At 42.8% G+C, this 27,588-nt stretch overlaps 1 protein-coding gene across 2 annotated transcripts in view; it reads left to right on the top strand.

The window, feature by feature from the left end:
• The window catches only part of GALNT9 (polypeptide N-acetylgalactosaminyltransferase 9), a 384,878-nt gene that overhangs the window by 168,079 nt on the left and 189,211 nt on the right, over positions 1-27,588 (top strand). For both annotated transcript variants that reach the window (XM_063964678.1, XM_063964679.1), the window contains exons 3-4: positions 7,404-7,570; positions 14,739-14,913. In XM_063964678.1, coding sequence (XP_063820748.1) covers positions 7,404-7,570; positions 14,739-14,913 — 342 coding nt within the window. The remainder of the gene's footprint in view (positions 1-7,403; positions 7,571-14,738; positions 14,914-27,588) is intronic.

Genomic DNA, 27,588 nt, shown 5'->3' with positions numbered 1-27,588 from the left:
CTAGATTTGGAGAGTGAGGGAGACAGACCTCTGTCTCTTTGTATGTGGTGGTGCCAGGTGGGGTTAGTGTGTTCTCTGTAGGGGTGCTGCTGCAGTCACTGTGGTGCGCCTGTGCTGTCACTGGTGTTTCATGTGCTGTTACGTGTGCTGCAGCAGTACATGGGTGTAGCTAGCCTCCTGTATGCTGTAAAATATAAGGGTGCTGCTGTTAAAATAACATTACACTGGCCCTGTATGCTGTAAAAATTCAGGGGTGCAGTTGTTAAAAAAGAGAAGCACACTGCTCCTGTATGCTGTTAAATATAGGGGTGCTGCTGTTAAAATAACATTACACTGGCCCTGTATGCTGTAATAATTCAGGGGTGCAGTTGTTAAAAAATAAAAGCACACTGCTCCTGTATACTGTAAAATATAGGGGTGCTGCTGTTAAAATAACATTATACTGGCCCTGTATGCTGTCAAAATATAGGGGTGCTGCTGCTAAAATAACATTACACTGGCCCTGTATGCTGTAAAAAATTAAGGGTGCAGTTGTTGAAAATGAATGCACACTGGTCTTGTATGCTGTAAAATTATAGGGGTGCTGCTGTTAGAATAACATTACACTGACCATGTATGCTGTAAAATTTCAAGGGAGCAGTTGTTAAAAATGAAAAGCACATTGCTCCTGTATGCTGTAAAATATAGGGGTGTTACTGTTAAAATAACATTACACTGGCCCTATGCTGTAAAAATTCAAGGGTGCAGTTGTTAAAAATTAAAAGCACATTGCTCCTGTATGCTGTAACAATAGGGGTGCTGCAGTTAAAATTACATTACACTGGCACTGTATGTTATAAAAATTCAAGGGTGCAATTGTTAAAAATTAAAAGCACACTGGTCCTGTATGCTATAAAAATATAGGGGTGCTGCTGTTAAAATAATATTAGACTGGCCCTGTAAAAATTCAGGGGTGCAGTAAAATCAATGTACACTGGCCCTGTCTTGTATGCTGTAATAATTCTAGGATGCAGTGAAAATCAATGTACACCAGCCCTGTCTTGCATGCTGTAATAATTCTAGGTTGCAGTGAAAATAAATGTACACTGGCCCTGTATGCTGTAAAAATTCAGGGGTGCATTGCAACTCAATGTACACTGGCCCTGTCTTGTATGCTGTAATAATTCTAGGGTGCAGTGAAATTCAATGTACTTCAGCCCTGTCTTGTGTGCTGTAATAATGATAGGGTGCCGTGAAAATCAGTGTACACTGGCCCTGTCTTGTATGCTGTAATAATTCTAGGGTGCAGTGAAAATCAATGTACACTGGCCCTGTCTTGTATGCTTTAAAAATTCAGGGGTGCAGTGAAAATCAATGTACACTGGCCCTGTCTTGTATGCTGTAATAATGCTAGGGTGCAGTGAAAATCAGTGTACACTGGCCCTGATATGTATGCTATAATAATTCTAGGATGCAGTGAAAATAAATGTACATTGGTCCTGTATGCTGTAAAAATATAGGGATGCAGTGAAAATGAATGTACACTAGCCTTGTCTTGTATGCTGTAAAATTACAGGGGTGTTGTGAAAATACAGGGGTGTTGGCACTGTTCACGGTTGCAATGTCTAGGCCTGACCTTCACAACACTGTTTGGGAAGAGGAGGTGCCTACCACCATTTGCAAGTCCCCTGTAAGTGCTGGGAGGAGCACCGCCAGTTCAGTTGCTGATATTGAGATTGAGGATGTCACTGTAGAAGTACAGCAGGATGAGGAGAATATGGGTGTAGCTGGCGCTGCAGAGGAAGTTGATGATGAGGATTCTGGTGGTGATGTGGAATGTTTTAATCAGGCACCAGTGGAGACAGTTGTTGGCCATGGGCTGAAAAAGCTCATTGTCATGCCTGAGCAAAATACCAAAAAAACTACCTCTTCCGTGTGGAATTATTTCTCCACAAATACGGACAACAGGTGTCAAACCATCTGTTGCCTTTGTCAATCCATAATAAGTAGGAGTAAGGACATTAACCACCTAGGAACATCCTCCCATATACAGTGTGTCACCTGCAGCGCAATTATCATAAGTCATTGTCAAGTTCAGAGACTTTGGGTAATAGCATAAGCAGTCCACTCATACCTAAATGATGTGGTTTGTTTGTTTGAATATTATTTCTCTGTGAGGATGAGGATGTAAACACTGAAGGGGGGGAGTGAATCTGAGGATGAGGATGACATCTTGCCACTGTACAGCCAGTTTGTGCAAGGAGAGATTAATTGCTTCTTTTTTGGTGGGGGCCCAAACAAACCAATCATTTCAACCACAGTCATGTGGCAGATCTTGTCACTGAAATGATGGGTTTGTTAAAGTGTGCATGTCCTGTTTATACAACATAAGGGTGGGTGGGAGGGCCCAAGGACAATTCCATCTTGCACGTCTTTTCTTTGCCACATTCCAGGGGTGCTGCCCTATATGGGGTGTTGCTCCTCTGCCATATCAGTTCAGGGGTGCTGCCCCACTGCCATTTAAGTCCAGGGGTGCTGTTGTCTGTCTTCTGTGCTGTGTAATTCTCCAGGGGTGCTGCCTATGCTGTAAAAGTCCAGGGCTGCAGCCATATAATTCCAGTGGTGCTGCTGTACTTGATCCTAGGTTTAAATGGAAGCCTAGAGCAGATATGAAACAAGCTTCAACATCACAAACATATTTGTGAAAACTAGCTGCAAAGTTGGAAATGGAAATTGCTGTTTTTAAATAAAGTGGGGAGAGTCCACATTTGTGGACAAATTCAGTGTGACTCAGAAGACACTGAATCTTAATCCAGCGCAACTGTCAAGAGGTAAAAGTGATATTTTCTGCCGGAGCATTATAGAGAGGTTCTACTCAATTATTTCATGTTAGGAACTCACTCAAATGAATGGCTCCAAATAGTACAACTTAATTTTGATTTATTATTGATGTTCCAAGTTTTGGGATTATTTATTTAGAAGATGTGCATTTGTTGTACATGGATCTGCTTTTCCTAAGGGCTACGTAGGGTTTATCGCAAGACCTTGCGGTGTTAGAAGAACAGAGTTTCAGTGATCTTGCATTGTATCAGCTTTCCATTGCACTGCAGTAGTAGACGGGCCAGGAGCTTCTGTGAGGCACAAACAGTTACTGTATAAGGCCCAGTATGGAGTCTCATGGTGGCTTATAGCCAGGAGTATGTCTGGCTTGCCAGGTTGAGGCATGCTGTGGGCACAGAGGTTAGCATTGCTTCCTCCCACAGTCCTACTTATAGTACGAAATGAGTTTTGCTGAAGAGGCGTACTTTACCGAACCCACCTGAACTCAACTTACCCCATATGGGGCTGCTGTGGGGGTTCAGGAGGGGCTGATAAAACATCTAAGGGGCTGATTTATTTAAATATAAAATAGGAATAAAATACGCAAGACACACAGGTATGCTCACGTGAGTATAATTGGGACACACAGGTATACTCACATGTAACTGGGAGCTGTGAAAAACAAAAATAAGGCACCTGCCACAAAATATGTAAAAAAATGCAATAAAAAATGGAAAAAAAGAAACCCACAAGATTTTCACAAAATAAGTCTCCAGACTCTTTGAAGGGGAAAATATCCAATCTTGATCCTGTTGTATATGCCAGTTTATTTGCATCCCAACATTAAATCCGAGTTTATCTTAAGCCCTGAAATGGAGAAGGGGGTACAATTTTGGAGGCTTTGGCCCCTAGTTTTCCAGTTTGTCCAGTAATTTGGTAAATAATAATTATATGTTTGCTTGGTTGAAGTCCTTTCTGTTCCACCCCACTATAGGAGTGGAGGTGAAAGCCTGTGTGTTGTTCCTGATTGCGTGTGCCTCTTTAATTTTTAATCACCTTCATGACACTGTCCTCTTCCTTTTGCCTGTTCTCATAATGTGAAAAGTCATCAAAGAATGAGGTGGTATGTTTGTAGCTAGATATGATTCAGAGAAATTTGTGAGCTTTTTCCAGGGCGACCACCTGTCGCTGAAATGATGGGTATATTAAACTGTGCATGTCCTGTTTAAACAACATATGAGTGGCTGGGAGGGCCCAAGACAATTCCATCTTGCACCTCTTTTTTCTCTTTGCATTATGTGCTCTTTGGGTTCTAGATTTTAAAACTGCCATCCTGTCTGACACTGCAGTGCCACTGCTAAATGGGCCAGGTGTTTGTGCCGCCCACTTGTGTCACTTAGCTTAGTCATCCAGCGACCTTGGTGCAACCTTTTGGCCTAAAAACAATATTGTGAGGTGTGAGGTGTTCAGAATAGACTGGAAATTAGTGGAAATTAATGTTATTGAGGTTAATAATACCGTAGGATCAAAATTACCCCCAAATTCTGTGATTTTAGCTGTTTTTATGTGGGGGGTTTTTCAAAAATCATCCAGATCCAAAAGCAAAACCCGAAAAAGTAGTTTTGGCAAAACCAATCCAGATGCAAAACACAAGCAGGGATCCAGATCCAAGATCAAAACACGTAAAGTGTCCGCCGCACATCTCTAGCTATAATATGGGTGACCTGGCATTTGTCTCAGTGCAAAAAAACCACCTTTCTCAAAGGATGCAACACAATCAATAGCTCAACACTTGCTTGCATAAATAACCCATGATAGAACTCCAACAATTGAAAATATCTGAATTTAACATTGCCATACAACATAAGCCTACCCTATCATGCATGGGGGACAGGGCCTGGAAGGACGTCACCTTAGTGGTTGTTAGGAAGTATTGTACACAGCGGGCAGAATCCAGATAGGTCAGTAAGACTGTCTCAATATTATAATGTCAACAACTAAAGCATCTACTGTTACTAAGAAGCAAGAACATATTACACAGCAGGCGTTGTGTATGGGAGGGTGTCTTGTCCATAGTTGCCAAGCACATCTTATAAACAGCACTAGAGCTCAGTAAAAAAAAAGTATACTATAAACAACATATTCATAAATAAATCATCTATGAATCTCACGTAAGAAAGAGTTTACCCAGAGAAATAAAAAAAATATCCATAATGTCTTTAGTTTCAAACTAATGCATGACTATATCTGGGGCAGGGGCATTTTAAGAGAGGAGGAGGCCCATGTGCTGCATCCTCCGTTTGGACCCCCTCCTCTCTGCCAGCAGCGCTGGAGATTCTGAGCACTAGAGGGCTAAGACTCTAATGTGCATGTGCAGATCACCAGAAAAATGTTGCAGCGGCCATTTTCCCAGTGATTTCTCTACTAAGCATGCGCAGAACACTGTAAAAATGTCTGCTGCACCATTTTCACTGTGATTTCATATCCCTGCGGATGTTGGCACGGGACTCCGAAGGGGTAAGTATTCAAAAAATGGGTGCAGCATGTACAGTGGGGGTCCCTTCACACTGCACCCATTATAGATACACCAGTGATCTAGGGCCATATTTTATCCAGTGACTGTAAATAAAAATAATGTTTAAAAAAAAAAGAGGGTTATTGAAAATCACATCACTTAGTAATATTAAATAGTCAACACGGGGGCTTTCATAAAATGCACTTTTGGAACTGGATTCCCTCACTGTCTAGATTAGAAATCATGGAAAACGTTGGTATACAAAGCTGAAACACTGCAACAAACCATTTTCAGGAATATTAGTCAGTAAGGTGGTTTAAGAAAACAGTGGTATATCGAATACATGTCTAATTTTTTGTGCAATAGGTTGTCTCTAAATTCAACAAACTGTGACATCAGCTAGCACAGTAAGTGAGATAAAGAGATGATAGGTCTCTCGGAAAGCTGAACTATACTTTTGTGAATGTTTGTAAGAATCTAGCAGCGAGCAAAATGTTCTTCATTGCCATTTATAAGTGTTGTTTAGAAGCCATGGAGAAGATGCCCCTGAGCATGTTCTATATTTTTACTCTTTAGCTTCCTAGGTATTATCATAATACGGAGACAATAAGTGGAATTCAATTGTTTGAAAAGTCATTTGGGTGTCTGTTTTTTCCTATCTAATAGACAGGAAAAAACAGACTCCCAACCGACTTTTCAAACATTTGAATCTCCCCCAATGTGTCTTAGTGATTATAGACGAGAGGCCTGTCCAGGCTGCATCCACTATGGATGCAGTTAATTTATTGATTATATGTACAGTATGGTATCCTTGAGAAAGATGCTTTTGCACCAAAACAGCTGTCAGATCATAAATATCAATGATTCATTTGATTCTGTAGAGTATAATGATACTAAGCCATACTTCTGTGTGGCAATAAATATTGTATTCTTCTTGTTGCATATATCTTTGGTGTGTTGGCTTGGTAGATTTATTTTTTGTTAAATAATAGGCTGAAGTGTTGGGGATGCAGTGTTGGGGTCAATCGGTGGTTGGGATGCAGTGGTGGAGGTCAGGGTGTGGTTCAGATGCAGTGGTGAGGGGAGGCTGAGTTGGAGATGTGGTGTTGTGGGGGCAGGCTGTGTTGGGGATATGGTTGTGGGGGGACTCTGGTAGGAATGCAGTGGTGGGGTACAGGCAGAGGTAGGAATGCACTGCAGTTGCCCCCTTTCCCAGCAGCTACCCTCTGACTGTGTAATACACAAGTGTGCTGCCAATAAAGAAGTGGACAGAGAAAAAAACGGGGAACATAGGAAAAAAAGAAAATGGCAGAGGGAGATGGGGGAGAGAAGGGTAGAAACAGAAAGAGTAAGAGTGAAATGGGGGGACAAGGGACATATCGGGAGAGGGGAAGGTAGAGGAAAAGGGGGAGAGAACATTAACAAAAAAACAATGTCACGGACCTGTCAGTGCTAGTGATCCATCACATCACCAATATACTAATATATATATATATATATATATATATATTGCATATACTGTAAAGGGCAATATTAGTGGTGCTGACCTTACTTGTGACATTGAACTGTATGTGATACAGTGAGACTCCTTGTAATGTGATGTGGTCAGGTGGTTACTGGCCTCAAACTGCCTGTTGTGATCAGGTAATATACAATCTATAGCATTAAGATAATCCAGGTGCTTACTAGTGCAATGTAATAATAATAATACTTTATTAAGTGGTGCAGGTGTGCTTATCTATATCTATCTGTTTACTAGTCTTTTCCACATATGTTTCCACTGGAATGGTAACTTGATTGTTTATCCATAACTGCATATTGTAGTATACCAAGTTTAACATGTAACATTAAAATATACAAACGTAAAATAAAATTTGTAATTGTTTATCTGATGGATCTTTAAGGTGTCTACTGGGCTGTGAATCAACTTTTAGAGAGTTTAGGTTCCTTGGAATAGGGACACTTTTACTCTGAGACAATAGAATCCTACTTGGAGGTCATCAGTAAAGTCTGTGGTAGAGGCACCATGCGTTCTATTACTAACCTGTTCTAATTTGTTAATTTATAATATTTCATTTCATCCTTACAGATGTAAGCTGATGAGTTACCCTGATGATCTGCCTCAGATTGCCGTAGTCTTCATCTTTGTAAATGAAGCTTTGTCTGTCATCCTACGGTCTGTGCACAGTGTGGTCAACCACACTCCATCTCATCTCCTGAAAGAGATCATACTAGTAGATGACAACAGTGACAATGGTAAGTGAAACTTTTGCTACAAAACACAAAAGAATTTCCAACTACTCTACAGAAATTAATTTTCCCATTCCAGTCACAGAACATTGCGCATTGTCTATATACATATGAAAAATTGTTGACAGCACTGGATTTGTAGTGTAGTTATTGAAAGAACTATAATGCCTAAAATATTTGTTTTATTATAAGTTATGAGTTTTTCAGGATTTGTGAAGGAATATGTCTTGATTTTCAATTTTTCTCCAGGTATAGGTTAATGAAAGCATTGTTTGTATAGCTGTGCATAATACTACTAGTCAGGCTTTCCTGTGCTATCACATCTTGATTTAATGATTACTGAAGTACAGTATAATACACCAGGCATGAACATCTGAGTAATACAATAATAACTTATTATTATTCATACATCACACTTACATATTACACATAACCTAGAAAGTTACTTTTAACTGTGTTTGATGTTTGTTGTCCAGTTGTTTTAATATCACATACTTAAAAGTAGAGATGTGCGGCGAGCACTTTTCGTGTTTTGTGTTTTGGTTTTGGATCTGGATCCCTGCTTGTGTTTTGGATCTGGATTGATTATGCCAAAACCACCCTTTCGAGTTTTGGTTTTGGATCTGGATGATTTTTTTTTAAAACACAGAAACAGCTAAAATCACAGAATTTGGGGGTAATTTTGATCCTACTGTATTATTAACCTCAGTAACATTCATTTCCACTAATTTCCAGTCTATTCTGAACACCTCACACCTCACAATATTGTTTTTAGGCCAAAAGGTTGCACCAAGGTCACTGGATGACTAAGCCAAGCGACACAAGTGTGCAACACAAACACTTGGCCCATCTAGGAGTGACACTGCAATGTCAGACAGGATGGCAGTTTTTAAAACTAGGCCCCAAACATCACATCATGCAAAGAAACAAAAGAGGTGTAAGATGGAATTGTCCTTGGGCCCTCCCACCCACCTTTATGTTGTATAAATAGGACATGCACACTTTAACAAACCAATCATTTCAGCGACAGGGTTTGCCACTCGACTGTTGCTGAAATGATTGGTTTGTTTGGACCCCCACCAAAAAAGAAGCAGCTAATCTCTCCTTGCACAAACTGGCTCTACAGAGGCAAGATGTCGTCCTCATCCTCAGATCCCACCCTCCCTTCAATGTTTACATCCTCATCCTCACAGAGAAATAATATTCAAACAAACAAACCACATCAATTAGGTGTCAGTGGACTGCTTACGCTATTACCCAAAGTTTCTGAACTTGACAATAACATGATGAATGCGCTGCAGGTGACGTATAAGGGAGGATGTTCCTAGGTGGTTAACGTCCTTTCCCCTAATTATTATGGATTAACAAAGGCAACAGATGGCTTGACACCTGTTGTCTGGATTTGTGGAGAAATAATTCCACACCAAAGAGGTGCCTTTTTTGGTATTTTGCTCAGGCATGACAATGGGCTTTATAATCCCATGGCCAACAACTGTCTCCACTGGTGCCTTATTCAAACAAACCACATCATCATCAGAATCCTCACCATCAATTTCCTCTGCAGTGCCAGCTACACCCATATTCTCCTCATCCTGGTGTACTTCTGCAGTGACATCCTCAATCTCAATATCAGCAACTGGACTGGCGGTGCTCCTCCCAGCACTTGCATGGGGCTTGCAAATGGTGGTAGGAGCCTCCTCTTCCCATACATTATTGTGGAGGTCAGGCCTAGACATCGTAACCGCAGACAGTGCCAGCACCCCTGTATTTTCACAACACCCCTGTAATTTTACAGCATACAAGACAGGGCCAGTGTACAGTGATTTTCACTGCATCCTAGAATTATTACAGCATACAATACAGGGCTGGTGTACATTGATTTTCACTGCACCTTAGAATTATTACAGCATACAAGACAGGGCCAGTGTACATTGATTTTCACTGCACCCTAGAATTATTATAGGGCCAGAGTACATTGTTTTTCACTGCACCCCAGAATTTTTACAGCATACAAGACAGGGCCAGTGTACATTGATTTTCAATGCACCCCTGAATTTTTATAGCAGACAGGGCCTTGTAATGTTATTAAGACATCAGCACCTCTATATTTTACAGCAGACAGCAAAGTGCTTTTAATTTTTAACACCTGCACCACTGAATATTAATAGCATACAGGGCCAGTGTAATGTTATTTGAACAGCAACACCCCTTTGACAGCATACAACAATGTGCTTTTAATTTATAACAACTGCACCCTTGAATTTTTATAGCATACAGGGCCAGTGTAATATTATTAAGACATCAGCACCCCTATATTTGATAGCATACAGGAGCAGTGTGATTTTAATTTGTAAGAACTGCACCCCTTTATTTTTATAGCAGACAGGGCCAGTGTAAAGTTATTAAGACATCAGCACCCTATATTTGACAGCATACAGGAGCAGTGTGCTTTTAATTTGTAAGAAGTGCACCCCTGAATTTTTATAGCAGACAGGGCCAGTCTATATTCTACAGTGCCTCTGCCCCCTGTACAACACAGTGACAGCCAGGACAGCATGTACAGCTGCAGCACATGAAACACCAGTGACAGCCAGGACAGCACCTCTAACACAGCACAGGTACACCACAGTGACTGCAGCAGCACCCCTACAGAGCACACACTGACCCCACCCGATGCCACCACCCACAGAGAGACAGAGGTCTGTCTCCCTCACTCTCCAAGTCCAAGGTGAAAATGGCGGCAACGCATGGCTGTTCCCGACAGTGGGATAATGATGTTTTGCCTCGTTCTGGTTTCCGAGTCTGGTGGGATCCGGTTCGGATCTGGGCTTGTGACGTGATGTTCGGGGAGGTTCGGTTTTCAGGGAACCGAACCTGCTCATATCTACTTAAAATACAGTACACCAAAATAAGGCAAGATATATACGTCACGGAAGCATTATGAAGCTACATGGTCACTGTACTGAGCACATCCAGCTATTAACCAGTTACTCCCCCATCTGACATAGGATAAGTAGAAATTTGTGATGACAAGAATTCAAAAAGTTATCAAAAATGTGGCACGGAGATGCTGGCTCATTTGCTGCATGTATGTTACAGATTACTCAGTGTATACTACTGGTCAAAAGTTTTAGAACAGCCCCATTTTTCGTGTTTGTGTTGAAATTGACACAGTTTATTCTTTCAATGTACTCTGAAATGAAAGTACAGAACACACAATTGGAGATAAAAAAAGAAATAATTGAGTCATTTTGTTCAACAAAATGTAATCAAAATTTTGGACACATCAAAGTAGCCTGGTTTTGCCGATACAACCACTGAACACACATGTGGAATTCTTTCTTCAGTGGAAATCAAATACTGTAAGTCTGGAGACTGTGCTGGAATTCCATGATTTGAAGCCTACCGTCTTGTTCTTTTTCTTGTAGGTAGCTCTGAAATAGCCTGAAGGCACTGTATGTTTTGGGTCATTATCATGCTATAAAATAAACACTTAACCGACAAGCATTTTGAATGGTGCTGCAAAATCCTATGGTAGTTTTTTAGTTCAGAGTGCCAATCACTCTATGCTAGTCGTCAAATTGGGATAAAGCAAAAAAGCTCAAGACTCTCATGCTTCCTCCTCTTTGTTTGACAGTTAGTGTCACACACTGAGGAACTAACATTTTGTCTACTTGATAGAAGAACCCTGAATGTATGATGAGCCAAAGATGTAAAATTTTGATTCATTTGGCCATAAGACCTTTTCCCAGTGTTTTGTTGTCCACTGATGGTGCTTCGTTGCCCAGGCAAGTCGCTTTTCCTCATTTTGCTATCCTAGCAGTGACTTTCTGACTGTCACTTGACCTGTCAAGCCTGCAGCTGGAAGTCTGCTCTTCACAGTTGAAACTGAGACATGCTTGCTTTGACTAGAATTAAGCTGTGCTTGAAGCTGCTGTTCTGTGAGCTGCTTATTATGCAGACTGTTGTCTCGCAGGAACTTGTCTTCTGATTTTGTTGTAGCTTTGGGGCAGACTTCCTTTTTGTCAGAGTTTCCTCCAGTGTCCAAACACCTTTTTATTTTATTTTTTCATATTATACTTTCTATTGAATTTTAATAGTAATGGAGGGGGAAGGGAGGGATACAGAAAATAAGAAGGGGAATATGAGGGGAAGGAGTTGGGAGGTACAAAAGATACATACAAAAAATCATACATAATGCATCCAGGTCCAAAATGAGAATCACATGGAGATACATACAAATCGTTTCGCATAATGTAAAAGTATAATAAAATGTCAAGTTGCCGGCCTGATCCCGGGAATACACAAATAAGTATACAATTACGGGTTCATATTTGGTGAGGGGGTTCTAACATCTAGCCTATGGGCTCTCGCTTGCCAATAACTGCTCCACAAGAACCAACGCAGCCAGGGACAAGCAGCTGAAGAATAATAAGTTGCCTCTGCTGTTTCAAACTCATAGTGGGATTGGATCATATTTTCGATAGCTTCAATAGCGGGACCATTGGTGTATGCCAGTGATGGGCTATCAAGGGTTTAGCTGTGATAAGTATATGGCCCATTATGTATCGGTCGTTGGATGAAAGGTCACCAATTTATACATGGAGAATAGCTAACTTTGGATGAGGCGACATCGGAAATCCTAGGACTATTGTTATAAGAATAAATACTGAGTTCCATAGACTAGTGATTGCCACAATTTTGCCAACATTGGTTAGAGGTAGAGGGTTGCATGGCATGTAAGCAAGCAGGCGTTAAATAAAAATGGTGGAGAAGTTTGTAAAACAGTTGAGAACGGGACAAACATCTTGATAGTCAAAAACTGGTTTGGAATATTGACTTCCAGTCCTCATCTGAAATAGTACAGGCTCAGTGGCAAACGCAGGATTTCTAGAGGGGGGTTTCTAAATGCAATCCATAATCTCCCACTCTGCGGAACATTAGAGCAAGAGCGGGAGTCTGGGGGAGTGGTAGAAAAACCCAGTAATGACCATGGATATTAATGTAAACAATGGTCTTTTTATATATACTGATAACTGTGTAAAATGCTGTATTAATATTTAAAACTATAGATTGTCTATAGTATCGAAGGCTGTATATAGGCTGTATCGAACATATTTAAATCATATAAATAAGATAAGTGGTCAGGAAAAGGTTAAGCATACCATAAGAAATAAATACACAAACATAATAGAACCAGTACTGCACTTTCTAAACACACAGTCTCCCTCCTCATAGTAAGGCTCCTGTCTCTTCTTCCTGGTAGCTACTATCTGGTCCAGTGCACTGATTATCAGATCCGCACCTATAGAAAACTTGGTAGAAGAAGCTGCCACACTAGGCATGTGCAGCAGCTCTGCTCTGTCCCTTAAACTGCATGATGTGGCAGCAATTCTAGTAATCGTATGATATACCATTGCTATTGTTGTCATAATTTTAGCCACTTGCCAAGAGGATGGGGGTTTCTGTGCAACCAGAACCCCCCCCCCCCCTTCCCCCTGCATTTGCCTATGAGGCTAGATCAGCTTCCCATGTAACCTGAGATGAGAATTTATTTGGGGTTCGAGATCCAATTACAAGGTTATACCACCGTGTTATACACCCCCTACTATCCTTTTTAGTAATTAATTCAAGAACATATTTAGGTATGGTGGATACTCCACAGGGAGACGGTGCGGCTCCCAGTCTAAGTACCTTTTGATGGTCTAGGAAACTTTACTCTTTGACACCGTGGTATTCTTTGCAATTTCTCTAAAAGAGTGTCCTACACTTTTATAATAGAGAAGCAAAAGGTGGTTGAAATCTGAGAGCGCAAAGGATAATCAGTGTTCTAAAAGTTCACAAAGTCCACTGCCACAATTATAAAGGCCAGTATAAGGAGAAGTCTTGTATAATCTTGATGGAGAAAAATGGTCCTTACTGAAAAAATTTTCTCCGATATGTAAAATAGAAAAAAGCAAACTTTGTACATTACCCAAAAGATGGGAAAAGGATTATTAAAAGAACAAACATTCCAAAATATTGTGACTGATATTGGGCCTGAACCAAAGATGGATGCAGTTTGTACAGCAGCAAACTACGTAGCTAGACTGCACTGACACTTGTAAATCTGTGTGCGACTGAGTCCGAATCTGTGTAAAAAGGGCACAAATAAAAGAGGCTGCTGCTTTTCCTTACACAGAGCTTCATTGTGCTTCATCTGTGACTGAGTATGTGTGTAAAACTAGAGATGATCGGTTTCAGTTTTACTCGGATTTACTCGGTTCTCAAAACGGCATCTTATTAGCTCACGCAAGTCACGTGTTTTGGATAGCCAATAGGAAAAATCCGAATAAAACCGAACTGGCATTAATTCTGACATTAAATCCGAACCCATTCATCTCTATGTAAAACCAATTCCTGTGCCATTAAATTCATAGCCCGGCATCTCTGGTACACTGTGAGCCACATTTTCTGGAGACTGCGATGTGACTAAGATGAACAATTTTATGAAACATATTGTATGCTACTCCTCTCAGGCCATACCGCGGCAGCTCTTCATACTGCGAGTATACTCATTTTGGGCACACAGTTTGGAAGCAATATATCCCAATTTCCAACATAACTCTACATTAGTCCCAGAGTTTGGAATTGAGATTCTACAGGACATGTTGGTGTGATGTGAGTTTGATGGAAGGGTATAAGAGTGATGTTTCACTAAACGCTGTATGAACGATATGTTTTGATGACCATCATGTTGAGTCTCTATACCATTAACAATTTGTAGGATATGTATCTGTAAGGATCCTGCTAGTATTTCTCAATATAAATTCAGAATTTAATTGACAATCAATATTAATATTGAACCTAAGTGTTCATTTGTTTGCATGTTTACTCACTGAAATCTGTACAGTTGTGATGACCACTATATTTAATGTAATATAGATCAATGTATTTAGCTTTAGATTTACAGTACTTGCAATTTGCCATTTACTGAATTGTTACAAACGATTTATCCACATGTCAACACTTACTACCTTCTCATATAAACCAAAATGCTTAAAATTTGCAGAAAGGAACAATGTTTATCTAAAACTAAAAAATTACAAAATACACTCAAATACAGTAGCAATATTTTCATAAAAACCTTAAAACAGACCTCATCATTGAACTATTTCTCTTTTTTGCTTAACAGTTGAACTAAAATTTAACTTGGACCAATATGTGAATAAGAGGTACCCGGGACTTGTGAAAATTGTTCGTAATACCAGGCGAGAAGGACTAATTCGAGCTCGGATACAAGGTTGGAAGGCGGCCAGTGCACCAATTGTTGGCTTTTTTGATGCTCATGTAGAATTCAACACCGGATGGTAAGAGCTTAGGAAAGTATGCACTTTACAATGTGGTCCTGACTGTCAGCTTGTTCTAACTAGTAATATCAGAGAGCAACCAAAGTATTGTACAATACATGACTAAAAGATGTAAAATCTTTTTTTGCAAGAAGCGTGTGTATGGGTCATAAGCTGGGATTTTAGGTATAGATGCCAGTTTAAGTAATTACAATAAATTGTATACATCATTGTTTCCTGAGCAAACATTCACAGTGGAAATTTTATTTAAAATGTTTCTTTCATCAGTTTTATTTTATAGATACGGTTATAGTAAAATGCATACAGTAAATAGTCGACCTGTATTTTCTTCAAAGCACTTTGTTGCTTTTACATTTATTTAACTACATTTGTCGTAGTAAGGAATTCTGAATACAAATAATGAAGGTTGAGTTATTTGCATTTCAACTACGAAATTGCTTATGTATCATGCAATATTGAGTTTAATTGGTCTTCAGATGAAACATAATCCATAAAAAGACACACCTGAGAGACACTCACTTTCTTTATACAGAGTTCTATTATTTAAGGGCAATAATACATTTAATTATCATTAATATACTGCCTGCAAAAATACACAAAAAATATTTGTGAATGGTAAAAGAGAATTAATAAACTGTTACTCATACTGGTGAATTGCAATTATGTCAAGACAGAATATCAAATAAAAGACCTAAAACTGCACAAATACTAATTGTACACTTAGCTGGAAACTATCTTCCATCTCTCAACCGATAAATGAAAATTCATCTCCCAACAGCCCTAATGCAAGGTGTGAAAACTAATTGAGAGGAGTATTGGGTAGCTGCTAGGGTCCCTGGTGGTCCTCACATATGTCCTTCCATCTGTTTGCCTGGAGGTGAAGTATAACTATTTTGTCTTTATCAGGAACAGCATTATTGCAGTTTATCTGACCTTTACTGTTTAAAAGGGGATGTATACAGACTTTATCACCATTCTTCTATAATAGCATTCATATACTACTGACATTGGTTTAATTAACAGACAAAGGAAACACAAAACAGTTTGCATTTCCAATTTAGCATCCAACAGAACCATGCAGAGACTTGCTAACCATTGGCTGACGAAGTTAACACTTTATGCCTAAATAAAGGATTTCATATAGCATTTGCAGAGATAAAAATCCACATAACAATTACAATAAAACAGACCAAAGCATCTCATTCTCTGTATGGAACATGAAGTTGCCGTTGCCTGAATGAGCAGGCTGAGAACGAGATAATTACTTACTTTGGATGTCCTAGATGTGACAGCTTATTACACCCATTAGAGCATGGCTTAATGTTCCGTCAGTCACATTCTGCAGTCACATTTTGTGGTGCCAGAGATGTTTCCTTGAAATATTAATAAGAAGTATGAAGAGGCTATATGGGCAAAATGCAAATAATAATAGGGCAAAATTGGGATCATAAAGCAAAGCTCAGCTCTGTTAACCTCTAGGACATTTATAGGTAATACTCTGCTTTATGAAAACTACAGAGAAGAAATCAATTTCACTTGAATTAAAGTCAGAATAGATGTGTCTCCGTTTATTTATTGAGCTTCTCTATCTGCATGCATCAGAGTAAGAGTGGCTCATCTCATGTCATTATTGGTACTGGGGGTAGGGTGTTCATTGCAAATCCATATACTTGATAAGACATACGTAGTAAATCCCTGCAACATAGAGATTTCTATGTTGTGTACAGGGGCAAATGCAGTATTTGAAAGGAATGTGTGTGTGTGTGTGTGTGTGTGTGTGTGTGTGTGTGTGTGTGTGTGTGTGTGTGTGTGTGTGTGTGTGTGCAGAGGCGTCACTAGGGTTGGTGTCACCCGGTGTGGTAACTCATGGTGTCACCCCCCTCCCCCCCTATGGACCTCCTTCCGCTTCACACCCCATGGAATACTTAGTAGATATGTGCACCTTGCCATTTTTGCCAAAACCGCCCTTGTGTGTTTTGCTTTTGGTTCTAATTTTTTTTTTTAAATCATAAAAACAGCTAAAATCAAAGAATTTGGGCCTGTTTTTGTTCCTACAGTATTATTAACCTCAATAACATTAATTTCCACTCATTTCCAGACTATTTTGAACACCTCGCAGCTCACCATATTGTTTTTAACCAGTTTAGGCCAAAAGGTTGCACCGAGGTAGCTGGATGACTAAGCTAAGGGACAGAAGTGGGCGGCAAAAACACCTGGCACATCTAGGAGTGGCACTGCAGTGGCAGACAGGATGGCAGTTTTAGAAACTATGCCCAAAAAATGCTCCAAAGAGCACTTAATGCAAAGAAATAAGGTGCAAGATGGAATTGCCATGTTGTATATATTAAACAGGACATGCACAGTTTAACAAACCAATCATTTCAGCGACAGGGACCGTCACTTGTGGCTCAAATGATTGGTTTGTTTGGGCCCCCACAAAACAATTTTTTAGAAGGACTTCCTCCTTTAAGTAATTACTCTGAGGATGTTAATGATGAGGTGTTAATTGCATTATAATATTGTATAATAAATGTAATGTCTTCGCCGCAAATTATGTAACATGGAGGTGGGGGTGGTCTTCTGTATGCCGGCGGTCGGGCTCCCGGCGCTCAGTATACCGGCGCCGGGAGCCCGACACCCGGCATACCGACACTTATTTTCCCTCGTGGGGGTCCACGACCCCCATAGAGGGAGAATAAAATAGTGTGGCGCGCGTAGCGTGCCACCGTGCCCGTTGCGTGGCGAGCGCAGCGAGCCCGCAAGGGGCTCATTTATGCTCGCCACGCTGTCGGTAAGCCGGCGGTCGGGCTCCCGGCGCCGGCATGCTGGTCGCCGGGAGCCCGACCGCCGGCCAGCCGTAGTGAACCCGGAGGTGGTGCCTAGATGGCTAACGTTCCTACCTCTACTAAATTTGGCCTCACAAATGGAGCAGATGCTTTCATAAACATTGTCAGGATTGGAGTAAAAATAATCCCACACCCAAGAGGTGGCTTTTTTGGTCTCATGCCCTGGCATCCAATGTCTTTCTTTTTACCACGGTCAATAACTGCAGCCACTGGTGGCTGACTTACACAAACAATATCATCATCAACATTCTCACTGTCCGATAGTACACACATCTCACCCTCATCCTGTCCCACTTCCACACACGAATCCTCAATTTGTATTATGTCCTCTTCCATATACCCCTTATACACATTATGCACCACAATAGTAGGACCCCTTATACTATCTAGTACTGGTGCCCCTTATAAATTATGCCACACTGAATGAGCCAAAATTCCCTTTACGACACACAGAATGATCCAAAATTCACATTACCCCACACAGTATGATCCAAAATTCACATTACTCCACACCGTATGATCCAAAATTTAGGGACAGGGAGAGTGACAGCACGGACATAGGGACAGGGAAAGTGACAGAAGGAACAGAGTAGTGACAGAAGGAACAGAGTAACAGCAGTAACAGTGACAGAGTGACAGCAGGGAGAGTGACAGAGTGACAACAGGGAGAGTGACAGCAGGGAGAGTGACAGAGAAAGTGATAGCAGGGAGAGTGACAGAGAAAGTGATAGCAGGGAGAGTGACAGAGACAGTGACAGCAGAGAGAGGGAGAGTGACAGAGACAGTGACAGCAGAGAGAGGGAGAGTGACAGAGACAGTGACAGCAGAGAGAGGGAGAGTGACAGCAGTGACAGAGGGACAGTACCTAATGAGCAGCGGATGAGGCTGTACTCGGCGGTGGTGCAGAGGCTGAAGTCAGCGGAGGCGAGAAGGACCTGGGCAGCGCCGGTGACCAGGAGAAGGCCCTGGGCAGCGGTGTGGAGGATGACGTCGGCGGCAGGCATCAGCGGAGGACGTGGGCTGCAGCAGGGGAGGATGTGGGCAGCAGCGGCGAAGGGCAGAAAGCCCGGGGGAACAGCAGTGATGTGGAGATGGCCTTCGGTCCCTATGACCGTGGCGCCACCATTTGAAATCTCCCGCAGATCAGTTCCAATGCTTGACAGCGCAGAATTTGAAAGGCGGCAGCGGGGGTCGGTGCTCGAAGTGCCGGTATGCCATACCGTTATATACTGGCCCACTTCGAGCACTGAGGGGGTTAAAAATATATTAAAATATGAATAGGAGCGCTGAATAGATATGAAAGTGCTAAAACCTGTGAAAAAAAACGGTGGTTAGTAAAGCAATGTTTAACAGCCCTTTTAGATGCAGGTGTTTTGAGTCCGTCATTGATCCGTTTTTGTGTGATTAAGGGTTCTGTATATTGCTGGGGGTCAGGACCGCATGTAGGTAGTATGCAGAGGTTAGCAAAGGGATCCTAACTTTCTGTCCCTACTACCTACATGCGGTCCTGACCCCCGGCAATATACGGAACCCTTAAACACACAAAAACGGATCAATGACGGACTCAAAACACCTGCATCTAAAAGGGCTGTTAAACATTGCTTTACTAACCACCGTTTTTATTCACAGGTTTTAGCACTTTCATATCTATTCAGCGCTCCTATTGAAAATGTTATTATTGCTTTTATTTATTGGAGCCGCTTATATACAAAAATATATATTTAAATTACTTGATAAAATTTACCACACTGGCAGGTGAAACGACTGGCAGCCAGCCAGGGTGTGACAGCAGCAGGAGACAATCGCCACTGCAGAACAGATCCTCTCCGTTAAAACAGCGGCAGTGCTACAGATTGCAGTGTCCTCCACTTCTCCCTCCCAGCATTGCAAGCGGCACTGAAGTTCATGGTGACGTCACAGCGCCCGGGATCCAGGGAGTTTATTTATTGAAACAGCCCGGCTGTTCTACAGAGTCCGGACCCTCCCGCAGCGGCGTTCTGCTGCTTGTACAGGCGGGTGGGACTGACATGGGGTCGGCGGGTGTGCGGCGCTTTGTGAAAAGGAGGAGGGGGTGCGGTGCGCGGACCTTGTATGCGGCTCGTTTTGGTGTCACCCCATTGAAGGGTGACACCCGGGTGCGGGACGCACCCCCCGCACCCCCGTCATGACGCCACTGTGTGTGTGTGTGTGTGTGTGTGTGTGTGTGTGTGTATGGAAGGGGGGGGTCTCTCTCTCTGATACAATAAGCTTTAATCCATGCTACTCAACTATCTTTGGTGCCTGAGATATGTGATCGCACCATTTAAAAAAAAAAATCATACATGCTCTGCACTTACCTCGTTACACTCGTAACTGTATTTAATTAAATACAGAAAATCCACCATTTTCCTGGACTTTAGGGCAGGTGCATTTTTGTGATGGATAAGGGCACCATAAGCACAAACTTCTTGGATGGCATCTGGAAATGGTTTCCAGCACTTGCGGTAGGCATTGGTTGGCATACCACTCCCCAGTGAGGGTGCACTGCTACACGAGTTGTACAGTTGTCACAAATTCAGCCACTATCTGCTTGACCACACTGCATTCATGGCGGAACTTCTGTGGTGGCATATCTCCAACTGGGGTTCACTGGCCTGACTGTTGTTTGGTCTCTGGGTCAAAACTGTAGATCCAGGATTCATAACCACTGATGATCTCCCAGACAGAGTTTGAGCGATGCTATCAAACCTAGTGTCGTGAGCCAACGCTGTGGCTCATTCCTGTTTATGTTTTTATGTTGTGAGGCTATTGTATTTCTGTTAGCATTCAAGGTTTTCTTATGTACTTGTTTGTGTTAAGTGTAACTGCAGCCTGTCTCCTGTATGTGTGGTCTGTGCAGTTTGACCTGTCAGATAATTAGGCCATGTTTTCCTGCATTCTCAGTGCAGTTCATATTCCTGCAGGTACCCTGTGTGTTCAGCTTCAGCTGCAGTATAATTAGGAGTTTTGTCTGTGTGTGTGTGTAACTAAACAGATGCATTGAGTCTCCTCATCAGAGGACCTAGTCTTCCTGGCTGCTCTGATTGGCAGTTGCTCCTTATATTACCCAGCCTGCCCTGAATATGATGCCGGTTATAGCTTGAAGCTTATGATTTCTGATAGTACCTGTGTCCGGTCCCTGTTCCTTAGTGAATCTAGAATCTGTACAGTCGTGCTATTAGATCACTGGTGATACCCAGTTCAGGTAGAATCCTTTAAAGTCCTTCCAGAAGCCTGAGTTCATTACCTGTCACCTGACTTCCTGAGTGTGCATGTGAGACCTAGCCTAGAAATACTTTCAGACAGCTCCAACCTTACCTTGCCTTGTCTTGCTTTGTCCTGCCTTGCCTGGAATCCAGGGGTCTCCTGCAGCTAATTAATCATGTTATCTGTACCATGCCTTGTTCTGCCAAGCTCCTTTAGGAACTCACTGCTTAATTATTTAAGATTATATTCCAACTCATGTGCATTCGGGGGGGTAATTCAGAGTTGATCGCAGCAGCAAATTTGTTAGCAGTTGGGCAAAACCATGTGCACTGCAGGTGTGACAGATATAACATTTGCAGAGAGAGTTAGATTTGGGTGGGTTATATTGTCTCAGCGCAGGGTAAATACTGGCTGCATTATTTTTACACTGCAATTTGTTCCAGACTCCACTGTGACAGAGGAACTTGCTATTGAACTTGCTCTGAAAAGAACTCTTAATTCAGAATTGGGGTCCTGTAAGGTCATATTCTAGGTTTGGGAATCAGAAAAGGAAGTTTATTTCTCTTAATACAGAAAAAATAGAATCCGATGTTCTGCCTCTGAAAAAAACATTTGATGTTTAAGTCCCAGCAGGGTTATTCGATGTTTTGTTTCCAAAAGCAGAATCCGATGTTTCTGCCTCTGAAAAAATCATTCTATGTTCAAGTCCCAGGAGGGGTATTCAATGTTTTTATTCCAAAGCAGAATCCAATGTTTCAGCTTCTGAAAAAATAATCCATGTTCAAGTCGCAGGAAGGGTATTCGATGTTTTGATTCCAAAAGCAGAATCCGATGTTCAGAGTCTGGGAGCGGTGTCCAATGTTCAGAGTCCGGGAGCGGTGCCCGATGTTCAGAGTCCGGGAGCTGCGTCCAATGTTCAGAGCGCAGGACCTGCGTACAATGTTCTGAGTACAGGACCCACGTCCAATATACTGACCTCAGGAGGGGTGTACAATATGCCAACCCCAGGGGGGAGGTCTCTGATGCCGGCCCTAGATGGGGAGTCTGATGTCTTAGATTCCGGAGATGTCACCATAGCAAAAGACCCAGGAGGGGTCTCTAGTAGCAAAACACCAGGAAGGGTCTTGGGTGGCAAAACCCCAGGAGGGGTGCCTGAGCTGCCAAGCCCAGGATGGGTCGCTGATGCCAAATTCCCAGGAGGGGACTCAAGAGGCACTGCTCCAGGAGAGGACTTTGAACCTGCATCTCCAGGAGGGCACTCAAGACACAATTCCAGGAAGGGTTCTAGAAGCAGTTACTTCAGGAAAGGACTCAAGAAGCATAGCCTCATCGGAGGTTCTGAAGGCTACAGCTTCAGGGGCGATTCCGAAGGTCACAGCCTCAGCAAAGGTCCCGGAGGCCATAACCCCAGGAGGGGTCCCAAAGGCCTTAGCCCCAGAAGGGGTCTCAAAGGTCATAAATCCAGAAGGGATCTCGATAGCCATGGTCCCAGAGAGAGAGTCCGATGATCCGGTCCCAGTGAGAGAGTCCAATGATCCGATCTCAGAGAGAGAGTCCGATGATCTAGTCCCAGAGAGAGAGTCTGATGATCTGGTCCCAGAGAGAGAGTCTGATGATCCGGTCCCAGAGAGAGAGTCTTATGATCTGGTCCCAAAGAGAGAGTCTGATGATCTGGTCCCAGAGAGAGAGTCCGATGATACAGTCCCAGAGAGAGAGTCCGATGATCCGATCTCAGCAAGGGAGTCCGACGATCTGGTCTCAGCAAGGGAGTCCAACGTTCTGGTCTCAGCAAGGGAGTCTGAGGTGCCGACCCTAGGAGGGGAGTTTGAGGTGCCGACCCCAGGAGGGGAGTTTGAGGTGCCAACCCCAGGAGGGGAGTCTGAGGTGCTGACCCCAGGAGGGGAGACCGAGGTGCCTACCCCAATAGGGAAGTCCGAGGTGCCTACCCCAGGAGGGGCATCGGATATAATGGCTAATGGGTCAGTTCCAGAAGGATCTTCTGAATCTGTGGCCTTGGAAAGATCATCTGAATCTGCATCCCCTTGAGGGACAATTGACTCCAAAGCAACAGAACAGGCGTCTGTCTCCATGTCAAGTCTTGTAGCTCCATGTGGAGCATCTGTCTTAGTATCAAGTCATGTAGCCCCAGGAGGGGCATCTGTCTTAGTCCCTAGTCCTGTAGCCCTAGGGGGGGCATATGTCTTAGTATCAAGTCCTGTAGCCCCAGGTGGGGGGTCTATCTCAGTGTCAAGTTCTGTAGCCCCAAGATGGGCATCTGTCTCAGTGTCAAATTTTGTAGTCCCAAGATGGGTGTCTGTCTTAATATCAAGTCCAGTAGCCACATGAGGGGCGTCTGTCTCAGTGTCAAGTTCTGTAGCCCCAAGAGGGGCATCTGTTTCAGTGTCAAGTTTTGTAGCCCCAAAAGGGGCGTCTGTCTCAGTGTCAAGTTCTGTAGCCTGAAGAGGTGCATCTGTCTTAGTATCAAGTCCAGTAGCCCCAGGAGGTGTGTCTGTCTCTGTTTCTCAATCCCTGTAGCTCCTTGTGGAGCATCAGATACTGCTGACTTCCCAGTAGAGGAGATTTCTGTCAAGACCGCAGGAGGAGTAGATAATGTCATGTCTCCAGAAGGAGAGAGTCCAGTCATGACCTCAGATGAAGTTGTTCATGCCGTGTCCCCTAAAGAGACTTCTAGACACTCAGCTTCTGAAAGAACTTCTGACCCTGTAAAATCCAGGGAACAATCCCAACAAGTTACCTCAAGGGGGAGTTCACAATCTCTTTCAACCCACCAAGATCCAGAGCTGATTCTCTTCCATGGGAAGATAGTACAATTTCATGAACTCATGTTACAGTCCTTAGATGCAGCTTCACTCTGTACTCAATCGCTGCTGCTGCTTCTCCCCATGTCTTTTAGAGGGGAAGCTAGGAAATGGGCTGACCAGTTAATTGCATCCAGAGACTCTGTTATGCAGGACTTGGAGGCTTTCACCCATGCTGTGGTCAAGAGATTTGGTGGATTGGAGGCTGTTCCTTTGGAGCCTCCTGCAAGTTCTGACAAGAACCCAGTGTTCAACAAAAAGGATTGAGCTCCTAAGAACCAGGTTTCTGAGGACTTTCTGTCTGAAGTTGATCACAACACAAGCTCATCTTCATTAAGATCTCCAATCCGGAAGTTAACAGTTGGCTTTGCCTCACTGTCTGCACCTTGTAAAGTGGTTGTGAAAAAGCCTGATCCACTGTATTCAGTACATGTCCGGTCTGCCTATGCTCAATTAAGTCATGTTTCTTCAGTATCATTTGTCTCCAAGAGGAACACCATGATCCATCCACTGTACATAGACTCCAACTCGGATTATGATTCTGAAGCCGATTAAATTCCTTTGCTGGAAGCTACTATCAGTTCAGATAATGTTTGGAGACTTACCTTGGTCAGACCACTAGAGACGTAAAAAGAAGAAGACGTCTCTTCGGAGATCTTGAGTGTACTTGTTTTGTTTCAGTTCCCCTTGGCCCTGATGGGGTGTCCGGAGTCCACCCTCAAGGGGGGTTACTGTCATGAGCCACAGCTGTGGCTCATTCCTGTTTATGTTTTTATGTTGTGAGTCTGTTGTATTTCTGTTAGCTTCCAGGTTTTCTTATGTACTTGTTTGTGTTAAGTGTAACTGCAGCCTGTCTTCTGTATGTGTGGTCTGTGCAGTTTGACCTGTCAGATAATTAGGCCATGTTTTCCTGCATTCTCAGTGCATTTCATATCCCTGCAGGTTCCCTGTGTGTTCAGCTTCAGCTGCAGTATAATTAGCAGTTTTGTCTGTGTGTTTGTAGCTGAACAGATGCATTGAGGCTCCTCATCAGAGGGCCTAGTCTTCCTGGCTGCTCTGATTGGCAATTGCTCCTAATATTACCCAGCCTGCCCTGAATCTGATGCCGGTTATACAGTGCCGACAACAGAAATTTTAGGGCCCCATGCATTGATATCTCTGGGGGACCCCTTCCAAACGCACCCCCCCCCCCTTCAACCCTCCCCTCACATCCCTGCCCTACATGTAATAAATAATGAAATAAAGTTTTAAAAAAATTACACTGTGACTTACAGTGCCACACCACTTAGTTCAGACAGGCTGCCAGCCTCATAAAAGGTGAAACAGTGGACTGCCAGGCCAGACAAGAAGAGTGTCTGTAAGTAGCGGTACAGTGATCAGGCTGCAGTTACCTGAAATAGCCTCTGTGTTCTGCTGTGCTACTCCTCTGCTTACTTGGCTTTGGCTGCAGTGGATGGAAGATGTGCAGAATCATGTGTAATGACGTTGCTATGCCACAACATCATTCATAATATGACTGACACGAGTCAGTACAGACGCCTGGACAGGACCAAATGACCACGGTATTAAGGGGAGGGGTTAGAGTGCCGGGTTGCTGGCTTACTTAAGCAAAAAGTTCTGTGTCTCTGTTTATGTCCTCCTGAATCTCAGGCACTCTGAACCTCAGGGCCCGGTACGGAAGTACCCTTTGACCCCCCTGTCACCGGCCCTTTGGTTATAGCTTGAAGCTTATGATTCCTGATAGTACCTGTGTCCGGTCCCTGTTCCTTTGTGAATCTAGAATCTGTACAGTTGTGCTATTAGATCACTGGTGATACCCAGTTCAGGTAGAATCCTGTATTCTCAGTCCTGCCAGAATCCTGAGTTCATTACCGGTCACCTGAGTTCCTGATTGTGCATGTGAGACCTAGCATGGAAGTACTTTCAGACAGCTCCTGCCTCACCTTGCCTTGTCTTGCTTTATCCTGCCTTGCTTGGAATCCAGGGGTCTCCTGCAGCTAAGTAATCTTGTTATCTGTACCTTTAGGAACTCACTGCTAAATTATTTAAGATTATATTCCAACCTGTGCATTGTTGCACTCATGTGCATTTGGGTATTTCTCTCTGCCCTTGTGTTGTGCAGCGGTATCTAGATAGGGTTCAGTGTATGTCTCACCATACTGTAACCTACTCTTGCCCAGCCTCCAATAGCCGCCTTGTCTACACATAAAACTTGGGGGCATCTGAGTATGGGGTGGACCTAATCCGCCCAGGAAAGGCGGCTGCTATAGGTGAAGTCTTTGGCTGCAAGAGGCTAAAAGACTGCTGGGCAAGGGTAATTGCATGAGCGTCACCAAGAACCATCAGATAGCCCATAGCACACTGTAGTCCGCATAACACCTGGCCAGCACTAAGTGACCCGGGTCTACTTCTGCTCTTGAGTCAGTTGATGGGGCACCCAGCATGCAGAAACCTTACTCAGGAGAAGCTTTCTGTGAAGTATCAAGCAGATGGATCCCTATGAGATGCATATCTCCTTCCCTAAGTGGGCCATGGTCACCCTTGCATCCATCTTAACTGTGACCTGCATGACAGCAACATTGTCTTCGGTGATGGTGAACACAGGTCGGATGCAGCACTCCTCCTCTTCCAGGGACCAAAAGCAGATTGCAGTTGGTCATTACTCTCTTGCTGTCACTAACCGCTCTTGTAGTAGTAGAAGGTCATGGCTCTCCAGTGGCCTCTACTAAGCTCCATAATGAGTTTGAGAAGGAAGTGAACATTCTTGGCACTAACAAGTAAATATCAGTTAATAAAATATCAGTTAATTGTTCACAATGGAGATACCACTGAAAACTTTCAGCAAATATTATTATTGGAGAATTCTTCTGATATGGCCACCAAGGTTCTTTATTCTGGTAGCTGCCTTGCACTCAGGGGGTAATTCTGAGTTGATCGCAGAGCAGGATCTTTGTTAGCAGTTGGGCAAAACCATGTGCACTGCAGGGGAGGCAGATATAACATGTGCAGAGAGAGATAGATTTGGGTGTGGTGTGTTCAATCTGCAATCTAAATTGCAGTGTAAAATAAAGCAGCCAGTATTTACCCTGCACAGAAACAAAATAACCCACCCAAATCTAATTCTCTCTGCACATGTTATATCTGCCTCCCCTGCAGTGCACATGGTTTTGCCCAACTGCTAACAAAAATCCTGCTGCGATCAACTCAGAATTACCCCCTTAGTGCTATCTTTGACCCATACACAAAGAAGTTCTAAAGTTTTGTCTGGTCCAAGTGTGGGACACTAAATTCAAGACCTCTGTATGTGAAAGTTTTGCCCATACCATTACACATTGGGCTTCCCTGAGATATTGTGGTGTTTGCCATGTCCACAGTTGACTCTGGTTGTTTGCACCATCTATTAGTGTTGCTGTCATTTTCCCTGGATTTATACATCCAAGGATGAAATGCGTAGGGTCAGGGTGCTGCTCATTACGTCCATGTTGATGTTAATTTTCAACCTTGGATTCCAAAAATCAAATGGATAACCATCAGGTTAATTTATATTTCATTAATGACATTACCAATGACACCTCTTTTACATATTTGATGTAAGCAATTGCTTTTAATTTAGAATTTTATGTTGTATCCAGAATAAAACTATTCTGAAGTACTAATATCTGGCCATTGGTCATACCGTTGGGTGATTTTCTTGGTGAGAGGGCATGTTCACAGAACCGAATGTACATCTCGCAGATTGAATAAAGAACCTTGGTGGCTATATCAGAAGAATTCTCCAATAATAA

This window comes from Pseudophryne corroboree, chromosome 1 (genome assembly GCF_028390025.1).
Source record: "Pseudophryne corroboree isolate aPseCor3 chromosome 1, aPseCor3.hap2, whole genome shotgun sequence".
Lineage (NCBI taxonomy): Eukaryota > Metazoa > Chordata > Amphibia > Anura > Myobatrachidae > Pseudophryne > Pseudophryne corroboree.
This window is presented reverse-complemented; position numbering and strand designations above follow the sequence as displayed.